Source organism: Colossoma macropomum, unplaced genomic scaffold (genome assembly GCF_904425465.1).
Source record: "Colossoma macropomum unplaced genomic scaffold, Colossoma_macropomum, whole genome shotgun sequence".
Taxonomy (NCBI): Eukaryota; Metazoa; Chordata; class Actinopteri; order Characiformes; family Serrasalmidae; genus Colossoma; species Colossoma macropomum.
In genome coordinates, this window is record NW_023494793.1 from 581,703 (window position 1) to 597,524 (window position 15,822).

General features: G+C 41.5%; 1 protein-coding gene across 1 annotated transcript in view; it reads left to right on the top strand.

Moving 5' to 3' along the window:
- oxct1a (3-oxoacid CoA transferase 1a) overlaps window positions 1–15,822 on the top strand; it is an 81,415-nt gene that overhangs the window by 36,315 nt on the left and 29,278 nt on the right. The window contains exons 8-13 of the mRNA XM_036578143.1: window positions 2,264–2,371; window positions 3,051–3,165; window positions 4,319–4,413; window positions 5,226–5,274; window positions 7,051–7,123; window positions 14,681–14,756. Of these exons, the coding sequence (XP_036434036.1) occupies window positions 2,264–2,371; window positions 3,051–3,165; window positions 4,319–4,413; window positions 5,226–5,274; window positions 7,051–7,123; window positions 14,681–14,756 (516 nt within the window). The remainder of the gene's footprint in view (window positions 1–2,263; window positions 2,372–3,050; window positions 3,166–4,318; window positions 4,414–5,225; window positions 5,275–7,050; window positions 7,124–14,680; window positions 14,757–15,822) is intronic.

A 15,822-nucleotide genomic window follows, 5' to 3' on the forward strand; every position in this document is an offset into this window, starting at 1 on the left:
GAGCGTTTCACACCAAACCACTCTGAACCGCTCTGAATACATCTTAACCAGTTAATTATGCAGGAATTTTGAAACGCTGGTGGAATTCCCCTTTAAGAACCTGACACAATGTATGGAACATGTGTGATGATTAAGACGTGTTTAGCGTCGTGCTAATTGGACATGTGTCAGCTTATTCTCTGTGTTTGGGATAAAGGAGGGGATCCCCTAACTGAGTGGTCAGTTTAGTCTGAGTCCGAATCTGAGACTGACCTGTAGGCCACTGGCTGTAACTACGACGACAGCCACAGCAGGATGGGGGTGGGCTGTGTCGTGCTGGAGCCTGCAGGGGGCGCTGTGTGTAGCGTTTAGGCTGCAGGCTAACGGGTGGAGGCCTGGAGTTCAGCTCTGTTCACATTAACTCTCCACTCTGCTTTCGTCTGCTGCTCCACAGCTGAAGGTTCTCTGGGCTCATCGATTGGCCTCCTGCGCGTCTGAGCCTTCATCACCTCCTCGGATTTCAGCTCAGTATTTTAGGAGCTTATTAGGCTCCTGAAAAGGGAGCTGAAGCAGCCCAGCAGCAGGGCAGACAGAGGACACTCCGCAACGGTCAGCGCGATTTTACAAGGCTGCAGTAGAATAACCAACAGTTAATCACCTGCTTATTAATAATGATATAAATATGACGTTATTCAGGTTAAGTTACTCAGTGAGGAATGTTTAAAGGGCCCTTATTGTGCAGAACTGATTTTTTTAAATGAGAATTTTCTGTAAACATTTTAATTTTAATTAAATTAAATTTTAAGCCAGTATGTTCTGTGCACAGAATCTAAATTACAGCCCACTTTTAACAAATTGTTTTTGTGATGTCACAAAAATCATTTACAGATATCCACCTTTTCAGTTTACAGTACTTTTGCCCCACCCATTTAGTCTACAATGGTTTAGCTCCCCTATTCAGCCTACAACACTGTAACCACGCTTACTTACCATACAGCAGTTCAGCCCCGCCCACTCAGCCAACAGCAGTTCAGCCCCGCCCACCCAGCCAACAGCAGTTCAGCCCTGCCCATTCAGCCTACAGCAGTTTAGCCCCACCCATTTACAGTGAAGTTATAAGGCGTGTTTCAGCCCAGACTGCTTTTCGAGGCACAGTGCAGGAAAGCCAATCAGAACAGAGCTCATTTATATATTCTTAAAGGCACAGTAAAGGAAACAGCCTTGTGTTGGTTATTATGACACACCATTGTTTTAAGTTGATCTGAGGGGAGGAAATATAATGGAAGTGTGAGTAAAATGGAGAGTATTGGCTCTTTAACTGCGTCTCCTGTCCTGCTGCTCGTGATCTTCGGATTCTCAGTTAGTTTGTTTGTTTTCGCTGAGTTTCGGAGGAGTCAGGGGGCAGTGGGAGTGTTAGCCTGCGTCTCTGACTCCGTGTGGAAGGAAGGCTGTGTGAGATCCTCAGCCGTTCCAGCTCTCAGGCTCTGTGTGAGAGCGGATGCTGCACTAACGCTGATGTATGTCGCATATTTGCAATTTTCCTCTCTGCTTTTATCACAATATTTCCCCCGTGTGGAGCCGCGGTGTTTGTTTCCCTGCTGTGACAGATTAAAGAATCGGGCATGTTTATACGCAGAGAGGCCGAGGTTCGGAGTCAGCGCTGACGGCACACCTGGGAGCAGCTGTTTATTCTTTAGACGCTGAAACACTGAGATTGTTCAGTTTTACAGCACAGCGCTGATGTATCCCTCCACCAGGAATACACTGCTAATATTTCTCATGCTGAGGTTGTTTAGCTTATTATAAGATCATTTAACTCATTTCCAGACGTTTAGGTTAAATCATCCAGTAGAACGTCTCACTGTACTGTCAGATAGTTTTAACATTTCAAGCAAAACAAGAAGAATTATATGCCAAATTAGTGAGAAATGACTGTAAACAAGTAGACGGTGTCTAGACATGAGTTAAATTATCTTATAATCACAACAACCTCATCATGACAAATACTAGATACATTGAGCAGATGAATCCGTTTTAGAGCCAAATATTCTCGTAAACAGTGTCTCAGTCATCAGGCAGTGAATTCATAGAGCTTTTAGAGGGGGACGTCTGGTTCCTATCACCACCACTGTGAACAGTTCTGACTCGGTAAGTTCTCTAGAATGGAGCCAGACTGCTCTGATTGGTTAGAGGCTCATTAGCGTATTGCATCCTGCTGTGATGTCAGTCATGATCAGGTTGTGATATACTGTATCTGTGATGTGGTTTGTGTTTGTGTGCTCAGGTGGAGGAGATCGTGGACGTCGGGACGTTTGCTGAGGAAGACATTCACATCCCCAGCGTTTACGTCCACCGCATCGTTAAAGGAGAGAATTACGAGAAACGCATCGAGGTGAAACAGCGATCCTTCCACTCGTTCATGTTTACTTTTTTAGTTTGTCATCAGGGTCGGAAGAAAAACGTGTAGCTCTATTTTGGTTGTTTTGATTTGGAAACACCAGCTGCCCTTAAATTACACAAATGCTTTCAATAACTAGTGGATCAACAGTCCTGGTGCAGCTGTATGTTAGATGACATCACCACATGCATTAGAAGTTAAGACCCTCTCCTTCCTGTGAAGTTAACGTTTGGAGACCTGAGGTTTTCTTCTGACCGTGACGATATGCTCTTAAGGCCACCCTGGACACCCCACACACTGGACACAGGCCGGAGGGAGAGCTGATAAACGGCATATTTGGTGTCTGAATTTGCTTCTTTAGTTTTGGCAATAGAGCTACAAGGCTAATGTAGCTAACAAGTAATGGAAGCTTATACCCCACCAATTAGCATCGTACCTAAATCATAACGTACTGTCATCTATAAACAAGCAGTAGCAGCAACCGCACAGTTAGCACCATGCTAATCGGTGGGTATCAGCTTCCATTACTTGTTAGCTACATTAGCCTTGTAGCTTCAGTGCTAAAACTAACTTTATCTCTACATTGAGAGTTAATTTAGCTTTTAGGCTGAACTGTGGCTTTAAACGAGAGCTGATGGTGAAGATGCCGCGCTCGTTTGTGCTGTGTGTGCAGAGACGCACCATCAGGAAGGTGCAGGCCGAGACCGCCAAGCCCAAGAAGGACGCAGACGTGGTGAGAGAGAGAATCGTCCGCAGAGCTGCGCTGGAGTTTGAGGACGGCATGTACGGTACGGAACCGGCTCACGTTCAGTCAACAGTAGAGTTCCTTTATTAAAGGAGAACTCCAGAGTTCTTCATCCTGATCTCCATCTGCTGGATCTGCAGAGCGCGGTCCTTCAGCACAGACAGGACCTTCAGCACGTTCTCCTGAACTTAGAACAGGGCAGAAAACTCGCCCAGTCTAAACTCACTATAACAGTGTAGTGTTGGGGTTAGATATGGGCCGATATGACTTTCATGAGTTCTTCAGCTAAAGATGTAAATTGAGCTGTAAATCGATATGATTGGTCCTTTCAGAGACGGGACTAGTTTTCCAAATGTCTAAACTTGCTTTGTGGAGTAACGTATTATCCCCTTACAAGGAAAACTGGAGTTTACACTGTCTTAACGCCCCTTTATATAAGTATACTTATGATTTTACCTGCATCCTGCATACCTGACACAAAATGGCCATGATGCCTTAAATGGTGCGGCAGTTACATTGTGGCGCCTTCGACTTCTCATTTAAATTATCTGTTTATAAATGTTTATTCCAAGACGTGTCACCTGTCATAAAGGCTTCTTTAGCCAACTTTGATCATATGTGGCCAATGTAACCTTTACAGTGAATGACCCCTGTTGGAATGAACATTTATAAACGTTTATGTGGGGTCATGTCATGAAAAGCTTATGTAGGTGTCGTGTAGCCTTATGAACAGAACCCTACAGTAAAGTGTTCCCCTCAATTCTGACTCGGTAAGTTTATCTAGAACGGAGCGTTTCACACCAAACCAGGCTGAACCGCTCTGTTAATGTCAACCACTTAATTCCCCTTTTAAGGTACACTAATGCAATACTGTGTAGAAACTACAGTCAGAAACCTGCCGACATGTTGAAGTGAATCTCCATGGTGATGGACCGTACGCTGCAGATACAGCAGATAATGTTGAAAATCGGTGGACTCGTCCTTTAAAAGACAGATTGAATAGCTGATTAGAACGTATTGGGTTCTGTTTGAGCTGACAGGACGGAACAGAGAGGGTCTGCATTATATCGTGTATAATGTTGTGTATTATATCGTGTATGATGTCGTGTATGATATGATGTGTTGGTGGTATCTGTGCTACGCCGCTCTGTCGTTCTTAGAGGTGTCTGAAAGTCTGATTGTTCTGATTTTTCCAGCTAATTTGGGAATTGGAATTCCGATGTTAGCCAGTAACTTCATCAAACCCGACATCTCTGTGTACCTTCAGAGTGAGAATGGCATTCTGGGACTGGTGAGCTTTCTCTCTCTCTCTCTCTCTCTCTCTCTCGCTCTCTCATTCTGTGTGTGTGTGTGTGTGTGTGTGTGTATATATACATATATATATATATATATATATATATATATATATATATATTTATGTCATATCAGACACACTGGGTGGAGCTAAACCGCTGTAGGCAGTGAATTTTGCGGTTTAGTGTCCAGATCTGTACTGGGGAGGGAATCTTATGTTTCAAACCTTTTAACAGTTTTACAAACTGTCAGACTGTTTGATCTCTATAATAGAAGGAGACGTCTGTGATTCGGCCCTGTTAGAACGTTTTGAAAAGGTGTCCTCAGACTGCTGTAAAGTGCTAAAGTGCAGAAACGCAGCATATTCTTCTGTTGTCTGACTCTAAAAACCCCACACAGCAACCTCACACTGCTCATTACCATTTTAATGGGTTTACAGGCTGACAGTGATGAGGATGATTTGGTTTATGGTCTCAGCTGCACAGCCACAATCCTGCAGCGAGATACGGAGGAGCAGATGTCTGATATTTGTCACAGGACTGTTAAACTTTTATGGAAGTATCTGAGCGTCTCCTGCTCCTGTGTGTGTTTATTGCTCCTGTATGTTTGACGAATCTGTCTTAAGCTAAAGATCAACCTTTGTTAGAGTCTGTTTATTAATAGAATCCGCTGTCAGTCTCTCCTTTCAGCTGTTAACCTTATTTCCTTTTAAAGAAACAAACTTCAGGCACATCATTCGTGATTATTCTATAGAAACCGGAGTTTAATGTTGTGCCCTGTCTGTCTGTGTGTGCTGTGTGAACCCTGCAGGGTCCGTATCCCACTGAAGAGGAAGTGGACGCTGATCTGATCAATGCAGGTGGGCCTGAGTTTTCGGAGTCTGTGAGACGTCTCGCTCTTTAATCACTGTTCAGTATATTAAGCGATGCACCTCAGCGGTTTCTGAGGACGCACTGCTGTGTCCTTCCCAGCCCCGAGTTCCCATGAGCCTCTGCGGCTACGATAAAGGAGCAGAGCCAGTTCGGAGGGAGTGCGGGGGGATTAGTTTATGTTGGCCCATTTGTTTGGGAAAATCAGCTCCACACTGCAAAAAATGACATCTTAGCAAGTGACAGGGATAATAACTCTGCTGTTTCTCATCACGAGACTGTTGTTAGCAGATTATAAGATTACCAAATTTATTCATTTTATCTGGTGAAAGTGTCTTTTTCTATGGGCAGATCATTTTACTTGATTCAAGAAATGGTGCAGACAAATAATATTTGAAACAAAGAAAATGATTTGCCAGTCGAGATACTTTAGTGAGGTAAAATGGCTTAAAATAAGTAAAAGTGTCTAAAAATGAGAGTAATAATCTTGTAATAGTCTGAAAATAACCTCATAATGAGAAATATGAGATATATAGACTCGATTTAGGGTGTTTTCCCTTACTAAGAGATCATTATTACAGTGCAGTTTAAAGGCTGTAAAGGATGTTATGAACAAGCGCCCTGCCATGATACAGTCAGTTATAGTAATAATAATAATAATAATAGTAATAATAATAATTTCAATTTATATAGCACTATTCTCAAATCCAAGGTCGCTTTTACAAAGGCAGGAAATAAAATAAATAAAAAAACAAGCCTTCAGTGAGCAGAACAATAATTATCAGTTTACCTCAATAAATGTATTAATTTACCTCATTAAAAGCTCCTTAATCAACAAACCCCTCAGTCTTTCTCCTGGAGGTGTTTAATGAGCAGCTAATGAGCAGCGCAGCAGAGCAGCTGTTTAACTGCTCACTGGCTGATCTAACGCCGCGTCCCAAACCACACACTTCTGTACTTCAGCTACTGCACTAATGAGTGCACTTCTAATGGGATATGCACTGTTTTCACACTATTTAGTGAGCTAGTATGCGGTTTGGGACAGAGCGCTAATAACACAGCAGGAAATCTCAGCGTTTTGATTTCAGACTTTATCAGTACAGCAACAAATCAAGTAAAATCAAGACAAAAACGAGTGTCTAAAAGTGTGTGTAAGTGTGTGTGTGTGTGTGTAAAAGTGTGTGTGTAAAAGTGTGTGTGTAAGTGTAAGAGTGTCTAAAAGTGTGTGTAAAAGTGTGTGTAAGTGTGTGTTTGTGTGTGTGTAAGTGTGTTTGTGTGTGTGTAAGTGTGTAATTGTGTGTAAAAGTGTGTGTGTGTAAAAGTGTGTAATTGAGTGTAAAAGTGTGTCTGTAAAAGTGTGTAAGTGTGTGTGTGTAAGTGTAAAAGTGTGTGTGTGTAAGTGTGTGTGTGTGTGTGTAAAAGTGTGTAAGTGTGTGTAAGTGTAAGAGTGTCTAAAAGTGTGTGTAAGTGTGTGTAAGTGTGTGTAAAAGTGTGTGTAAGTGTGTGTAAGTGTGTGTAAAAGTGTGTGTAAGTGTGTGTAAAAGTGTGTAAGTGTGTGTAAAAGTGTGTAAGTGTGTAAGTGTGTGTAAAAGTGTGTAAGTGTGTGTAAAAGTGTGTAAATGCTTTGTAAAATCCCAGTTTAGCTGTTTGCAGCAGGTATTTTCCACACGGTCACCTGAGTAAGAGGGCGCCGTCGCTGCCGTGGTCCGTGTGTGGTCAGCGGTGGTGACTTCATGCTTTAACGAAGCTGTTTGTGTTCTATCCAGGGAAAGAAACAGTGACGGTTCTTCCTGGAGCTTCGTACTTCTCCAGCGACGAGTCCTTCGCCATGATCCGCGGGTGAGACCAGCGTTTCCATATGTACACTTATCCACGTTTAATCAGCTAATTAACTTAAACCACGTTAGTTTTGCTCCTCTGGGCTCAAAACATACACATACAAAGTCTGACCAATGAAAACCTTCCCAAAGTCTAGTAAAGACCTGCTGTATTTCACCATATTTCTCTCCTCTCAATGTAAACTGGGCGGTCCTAATCTTGGGTGACGCTTCCGTAAGCACTCCCCTGACCAATCACAAGGCTGTGTCCCTTGCCCCGCCCACACAGATCAGAGTCTTCAGAGAGAAGCTTAGTGAGCAGCATCACTGTACAGCTGAACGCGCTCGGAGGAGAACGACAGCCGCCAGTTCTGTTACATCAGCGAACAGACGCCTGCACTGGCTAGCCTCGTGCTTAGTGATGGGGGGAGACGGGGGGCCATCCTGCCCACCCAGACAGCACTCTTGGGCTGTGTTTTTAGCTGTTAGCGCTGGGGAGGCTGTGCTTCTCCTCGCTGTGTTTGGCTGTTTTCAGCAAATTAAAATAAAGCTGCGTTTTGGAGCGAAACCTCAAATTGTTTACATTTCTTCCCCGAATGTTGCAGTTTTTACCGCTTGCCTTTATTGATAGTCTACATTTAGCCAAAAATGCTAAAAAACAAATATCCTAATCCTGAAACTGAAAATGTAATACCTGCGTAATAAATGTCTGAGTAGTTGAATGTTCGGGTCCAGCTGTACCAAATATCAACACAACTTAAATAAGTGTAATTTATCTGACCTCTGCTGTTCGTTTCTAAAGAATCTGTGCATAAAGCTGTCCTGTAGTGAGTGTTTATGGGGGGATATTGTATGTAGTTCTGATTGTTTACTTTGGGGGTCTTGGCTGTAACAGTGTGTTAAACCAACCCCCGCGTGTGGAGGCTGTACTTTAGCCTGTCTGTCTCTCACTGTGAGCTGTTTATCTGCTTCTAAACGCCGCTATATTACACACACCAAGAGGAGATTACAGTAATGTAGGAGTGAATTCTGTACAGATCACTGATCAGGATGGAGAATGGCATAAACACTCAGGATGGAGAAAGTTACTGTTATGGTATTAGAACAGTTTTCAGGGAGAATCTGGAGGAATATTTGTCTGGTTATGTTGCTGAAGGGAATATGAGAAAAGCTCTTCCTGCTGGATCCTGATTAAATATGTGAGATTTGTTACCCTGTGTTAGTAGTTTGTGTCCCGCACTCTCTGCACTGTTATAAATACAGCTCCATTATCGCAAACAGAGGCACTTTCAGGGCATTTTCGGTCTTATAACACAAACTGTGCACAGAGTGTCCTGTCATTTTTGGCTAGACTGCTCCATCAGGAGCCAGTTTCAGCTTCCACCCCCCAAAACACGAGCATCACTGTCCTTAATCAGTGCTGCGGGGGTGGACGAGCCCACATGCAGCTGCATTTTTTGGGAAGGAGCACCTGGCACGTCTGCACGGAGGAGTTTCAACAGGGATATATATATATATATATATATATATATATTTCCTTATATTTAAATTACATTACATAATTGCTGAAATGTTAGTTACATAATAAATTCCGTTTATATTCACTTCACCTTCTGCATCGACAGATTTGAGTTCTGACTTTATTTGAAACACATTAAAATATCTCGTCTTCCGTTTACGAACTTTAGTGTAATATGAGCTGAAAGTTTAGAATCTTTCCTCACGATTTCTGCGCTTGTTTCATTAACCTGCGTCAGAAACAATTCCAGTAATGCTACATCGTGCGCAGCCGTGAGTGTGAAAATAAGGGTTAATGTTAGAGGGGGTGGCAGCGCCTCAGGCTGCAGCGACTGACATTTGGAGTGTCTAAAAGCAGACGGGCGATTTAATTGGAGGCTCGTGCGGCTCAGCTCGGACACACACGAGTGAGAACAGCACTGAAAATAAAAAATGTCCCCCAAATCTCTATTTCACACACTAGAGCACTATAGAACACTATTACAGGGAACAGAAATGGCCACTAATTGCTATTCACTACACTAGAGCACTATAGAACACTATTACACGGAACAGAAATGGCCACTAATTGCTATTCACTACACTAGAGCATTATAGAACACTATTACAGGGAACAGAAATGGCCACTAATCACTATTCACTACACTAGAGCACTATAGAACACTATTACAGTGAACAGAAATGGCCACTAATCACTATTAACTACACTAGAACAATATATAACAATATTACAGTGAACAGGACTGCCCCTTAATCACTATTGTCTGCATTAGAGCACTGTAGAACGCCATTACAGTGAACAGATCTGGCCCTTAATCACTATTCCCTACACTAAAGCACTATAGAACACAATTACAGTGAACAGATCTGGCCCTTAATCACTATTCTCTACACTAAAGCACTATAGAACACAATTACAGTGAGCAGAACTGGCCTTTTATCACTATTCACTACACTAGAACACTGTATAACACCATTACAGTGAACAGAACTGGCCCTTAATCATTATTCCCTACACTAGAACACTATAGAACACTAACAGTGAACAGAACTGGCCCTTAATCACTATTCCCTACATTAGAACACTATAGAACACCATTACAATGAGCAGAACTGGCCGTTAATCACTATTCCCTACACTAGAGTGCTAAAGAATACTATAATAGTGAACAGAACTGGCCCTTAATCATTATTCCCTACACTAGAACACTATAGAACACCATTACAGTGAACAGAACTGGCCGTTAATCACTATTTCCTACATTAGAACACAATAGAACACTAACAGTGAACAGAACTGGCCCTTAATCACTATTCCCTACACTAGAACACTATAAAACACTAACAGTGAACAGAACTGGCCCTTAATCACTATTCCCTACATTAGAACACTATAGAACACCATTACAGTGAACAGAACTGGCCCTTAATCACTATTCCCTACATTAGAACACTATAGAACACAATTACAGTGAACAGATCTGGCCCTTAATCACTATTCTCTACACTAAAGCACTATAGAACACAATTACAGTGAGCAGAACTGGCCTTTTATCACTATTCACTACACTAGAACACTGTATAACACCATTACAGTGAACAGAACTGGCCCTTAATCATTATTCCCTACACTAGAACACTATAGAACACTAACAGTGAACAGAACTGGCCCTTAATCACTATTCCCTACATTAGAACACTATAGAACACTAACAGTGAACAGAACTGGCCCTTAATCACTATTCCCTACACTAGAACACTATAGAACACTAACAGTGAACAGAACTGGCCCTTAATCACTATTCCCTACATTAGAACACTATAGAACACCATTACAATGAGCAGAACTGGCCGTTAATCACTATTCCCTACACTAGAGTGCTAAAGAATACTATAATAGTGAACAGAACTGGCCCTTAATCATTATTCCCTACACTAGAACACTATAGAACACCACTACAGTGAACAGAACTGGCCGTTAATCACTATTTCCTACATTAGAACACAATAGAACACTAACAGTGAACAGAACTGGCCCTTAATCACTATTCCCTACACTAGAACACTATAAAACACTAACAGTGAACAGAACTGGCCCTTAATCACTATTCCCTACATTAGAACACTATAGAACACCATTACAGTGAACAGAACTGGCCCTTAATCACTATTCCCTACATTAGAACACTATAGAACACTAACAGTGAACAGAACTGGCCCTTAATCACTATTCCCTACACTAGAACACAATAGAACACTAACAGTGAACAGAACTGGCCCTTAATCACTATTCCCTCCATTATAACACTATAGAACACCATTACAGTGAGCAGAACTGGCCGTTAATCACTATTCCCTACATTAGAACACTATAGAACACTAACAGTGAACAGAACTGGCCCTTAATCACTATTCCCTACATTAGAACACAATAGAACACTAACAGTGAACAGAATTGGCCCTTAATCACTATTCCCTACACTAAAGCACTATAGAACACCATTACAGTGAGCAGAACTGGCCCTTAATCACTATTCCCTACATTAGAACACAATAGAACACTAACAGTGAACAGAACTGGCCCTTAATCACTATTCCCTACATTAGAACACAATAGAACACTAACAGTGAACAGAATTGGCCCTTAATCACTATTCCCTACACTAGAACACTATAGAACACCATTACAGTGAACAGAACTGGCCCTTAATCACTATTCCCTACACTAGAGCACTGTTGCAGTGAACAGAAATGCCCCCTAATCACTATTCCCTAGTGTTAGAGAACTATAGAACGCCATTATTCCCAGAGGAAAATGCCCCTTCATCACTATATCCTGCACTAGAGCACTATAGAACACTATTATAGTGAACAGAATTGGCCTGTAATCACTATTCACTACACTAGAGCACTATTACTGTCACTATTGAAAAGACATGGATCCCTGATTACCATTCCAGTCATTCAAAATAGTCAACATTAGCTCACTCTGCTATCTGAAATCAGCTAACGCGTCTAACCGTGCTAACTGAAAATAGCTAACGCTAGCTCACTCTGCTAACTGTCCTGCTGGTTTGTGTGAGTGTCAAAGAATACTATTACAGTGAACAGAACTGGCCCTTAATCACTATTCCCTACACTAGAACACTATAGAACACTAACAGTGAACAGAACTGGCCCTTAATCACTATTCCCTACATTAGAACACTATAGAACACCATTACAGTGAGCAGAACTGGCTGTTAATCACTATTCCCTACACTAGAGTGCTAAAGAATACTATAATAGTGAACAGAACTGGCCCTTAATCACTATTCCCTACATTAGAACACTATAGAACACCATTACAGTGAACAGAACTGGCCGTTAATCACTATTTCCTACATTAGAACACTATAGAACACTAACGCTAGCTCACTCTGCTAACTGTCCTGCTGGTTATATTACAGTGAACAGAACTGGCCCTTAATCACTATTCCCTACATTAGAACACTATAGAACACTAACAGTGAACAGAACTGGCCCTTAATCACTATTCCCTACACTAGAACACTATAGAACACTAACAGTGAACAGAACTGGCCCTTAATCACTATTCCCTACACTAGAACACTATAGAACACTAACAGTGAACAGAACTGGCCCTTAATCACTATTCCCTACATTAGAACACAATAGAACACTAACAGTGAACAGAACTGGCCCTTAATCACTATTCCCTACATTAGAGCACTATAGAACACCATTACAGTGAGCAGAACTGGCCGTTAATCACTATTTCCTACATTAGAACACTCTAGAACACTAACGCTAGCTCACTCTGCTAACTGTCCTGCTGGTTTGTGTGAGTGTACAGCCAGCCTGTCTCTAATGATCTATATCAAAAATACATGATTATTTCCGTCATTGGTATTGAAAGGAATATAGATTTTCTAAGTTTTGTTTTAAAATCTTCTTTGTTTACATACAAATCTTTATTGTTTACATACCGTTCTGTGTTTCATTACAGCGTTTACCTTTTGGCTGCTTGTTTTAGTCATTCTGCCTTTAAAGAAACTCCAACATTTCTGAAGGTGATTGATTAATTAATCAGCTCTTACAGTAACTTCAACACGTTTCCCTGAACTCAGAGCAGAAAGCTCATTTAAAGCATGTGTGTGTGATGTAAGCGGAGGGCCGACGTCGCTGAGTGTTTTCTTTAGTAATTCTGGTCTGGAGAGATTTTCTTTGTGCGTGACATTAGAAATGAGTCCTCTGTCCTCTAAAGGCCGTGCTGGCGACGCGTTATCGGCCTTGATTGATTTTCTCCCGGGTGGTTTTATGCCTTCTCCCTCCCACATGGTGTGTGTCATTTCTATGTGTTTGCTCTGCGTGAATCCAGCAGAGGCTGTAAATTCAGCCTCTAATTGCGCGGCGGCCGGTCGACTCCGCTGTAGCGCCGCATGAGGAGTCGTGACCGAACATACAGAATGCGGCATGGACGCCCACCGGCAGCCTGGACACTAACTCAGGATCAAGAAACCACCTGATAAATCACCATGATGGGGCTAAAGAGCAGCACACGCGCACCTGTCAGTGTCAGTGGGTGGCGATCTGCCTAATTGGACTGTATACGTTGACTGATAACAGTATTACCTGCATACAGGACTCAGATACAGCTCCGTTACTCACCTGCAGAGCTGCATCAGCAGCCCACATCACTCTCTGCCATCTTTACTGTCTGCTTTACTTCCTGTTTTCATCAGCCTGTATTCTTTATTAATTTCTGTAGATGTTAAGTGTGTGTATATATATATATATATATTTATAGTGGAATAAAACCAGATTCATTGTTGATGAAAGCAAGAAATGGTTAACCTGCTCAGAAATGGTTAACCCGCATCAGATTTTCAGATGATCAGTGCGAAGCTGTAAATAAACAGTTAGATGAGTCCAGAGTGATGAACAGAACTGTAGGTCATGACAGAAAACGCTGCAGAACATCCAGAAAGAAGTTCTAATCAAACTCAAAAGTGGTGATCAAAACCCGAGACAGACATGTTGACAAGCAATCACTGTAAACATGTAATTAAACTATGTTATCATTCAATCTTGTTCCTGAAATGACAGAAATGGAAATATAAGGTTTTGTTTTGATAGTGATAATATATACATTATAATTTATACAAAATAAAAGTAAAAAAGGAAAATATAAAAGTAGTTGGAGTCTAGTGTATATAATACTGTTTATAACTATATGCCGTATCTCGCTGTTGTCGGAAGAAAACATCTCCAAAATGTAACTTTACAGGAGAGGGGAAAAAACATACTTTACTTTTAATGGAAGTCAATGGAACCAGAATTTTTTGCCAAGTCATTTTGGGTCATTTCTTTTAGTTCATTCATCAGGAAATTTACCTACAACGTAAAGAACGACAGGTGTTTTCAAAAAATGCCGAAAACGGAAAAACGTCAAAACTGGAGATACGAGGTTTTCTTCAGACAGCAGCGATAAGTTACTGTTATTGTCTGTCTCTCTGTCTGTCTCTCTGTCTGTCTATCTATGTATCTGTCTTTCTGTCTCTCTATCAATCTACCTGTCTGTCTGTCTATCTCTTCTTTTGTCTGTCTCTCTGTCTGTTTGTCTATGTATCTGTCTGTGTATGTTTTTCTATCTGTCTGTCTGTCTGTATCTGTCTATCTGTCTATCTTTCTGTCTGTGTATCTGTTTTTCTATCTGTCTGTTTGTTTATATATCTGTCTGTCTCTCTGTTTTTCTATGTGTCTGTCTGTCTATCTTCCTGTCTGTCTGTCTGTCTGTGTGTTTTTCTACCTATTTATCTGTCTGTCTATCTGTGTGTCTGTCTGTTTTTTTTACATATTTATCTGTCAGTCTGTCTGTCAGTGTGTCTGTCTGTCTGTCTGTCTGATCTGCAGTTCAGTGATGTTTTCCAGTATAGTTATTTAGTCAGTTTGATGACTCAGATGGTCTGAATAGCTGTAAACATGCTGTCCCAGTTACAGACGGTAGTAAAGCGGATGTTTATTGTTATTTAATTGTATTTATTGCTGTTTTCTCCAGGGGCCACATCAATCTGACCATGCTGGGGGCCATGCAGGTGTCCAAGTACGGCGACCTGGCCAACTGGATGATCCCTGTAAGTGTCCACTGTTCTGCTCTTTTCCTCGTTTATTACATTTTTGTGTGTAAAATTCTGTTCATTAGGTTCATTTTGGTGGAAACTCTTGTGATCAGGGTTTTTGTGTTGTGGCTGCAAAGACGAAACTCCACTCTTCAGCTTTGAGTTATGATGTATGAATTTGAATATGGATTGTCGATCAGTAACTGCTTTCGGCTGCTTTGAGCTCTGAAGGGGCGGAGCTTCATACAGCAGTTTTGCTGTGCAGACATTTTTTTAAACATCACCAGATCCGACTTTTGAGGTACAATCGTTTCCTAAAAAGTTGGGACGCTGTGCAAAATGTAAAACAGAATGTAATGATGGTCAAACCATTTAAACCCTATATTTCATTGACTATACTACAAAGACAACATATCAAATGTTGAAACTGGGAAATTTTATTGTTTTTTTTTTAGATATTTGTCCATTTTGACTTTGATGCCGACAGCGTTTTCAAAGGTGGGACGGGGGCCTGTTTACCACTGAGTTTCATCACCTCTTCTTTTAAGCATTTGGGAACTGAGGAGACGCTGCTGTAGTTTAGAAAGTGAAATGTTTTCCTGTCCTTATTTGATACAGGATTTCAGCTGCTCATCAGTTCAGGAGCTCATTTATCATATTTTTCATTTTATAATGTGCCAAATGTTTTCAGTGGTGACAGGTCTGGACTGCAGGCAGGTCAGTTTAGCACCCAGACTGTTTTAATACAGAGCAATGCTGCTGTAATACATGCAGAATGTGGTTTGACATCGTCTTGCTGAAATAATCAAAATCACCTATGCCATGTGCACCAAACCGCCCCCGCCCCCCCCATACCATTACGGATGCTGGCTTTTGAACTGTGCACTAATAACAAGTGGGATGGTCCCTCTCCTCTTTAGCCTGGAGGACACAGTGTCCATGATTTCCAAAAAGAATTTCAAGTGTTGATCCGTCGGACCACCGGACACTTGTGATGCGAATTTTAGCTTCCATTACTTGTTAGCCACATTAGCCGATATAACGGACCAATCCTCCGTCTGAGTATAAACTCAGTTTAATT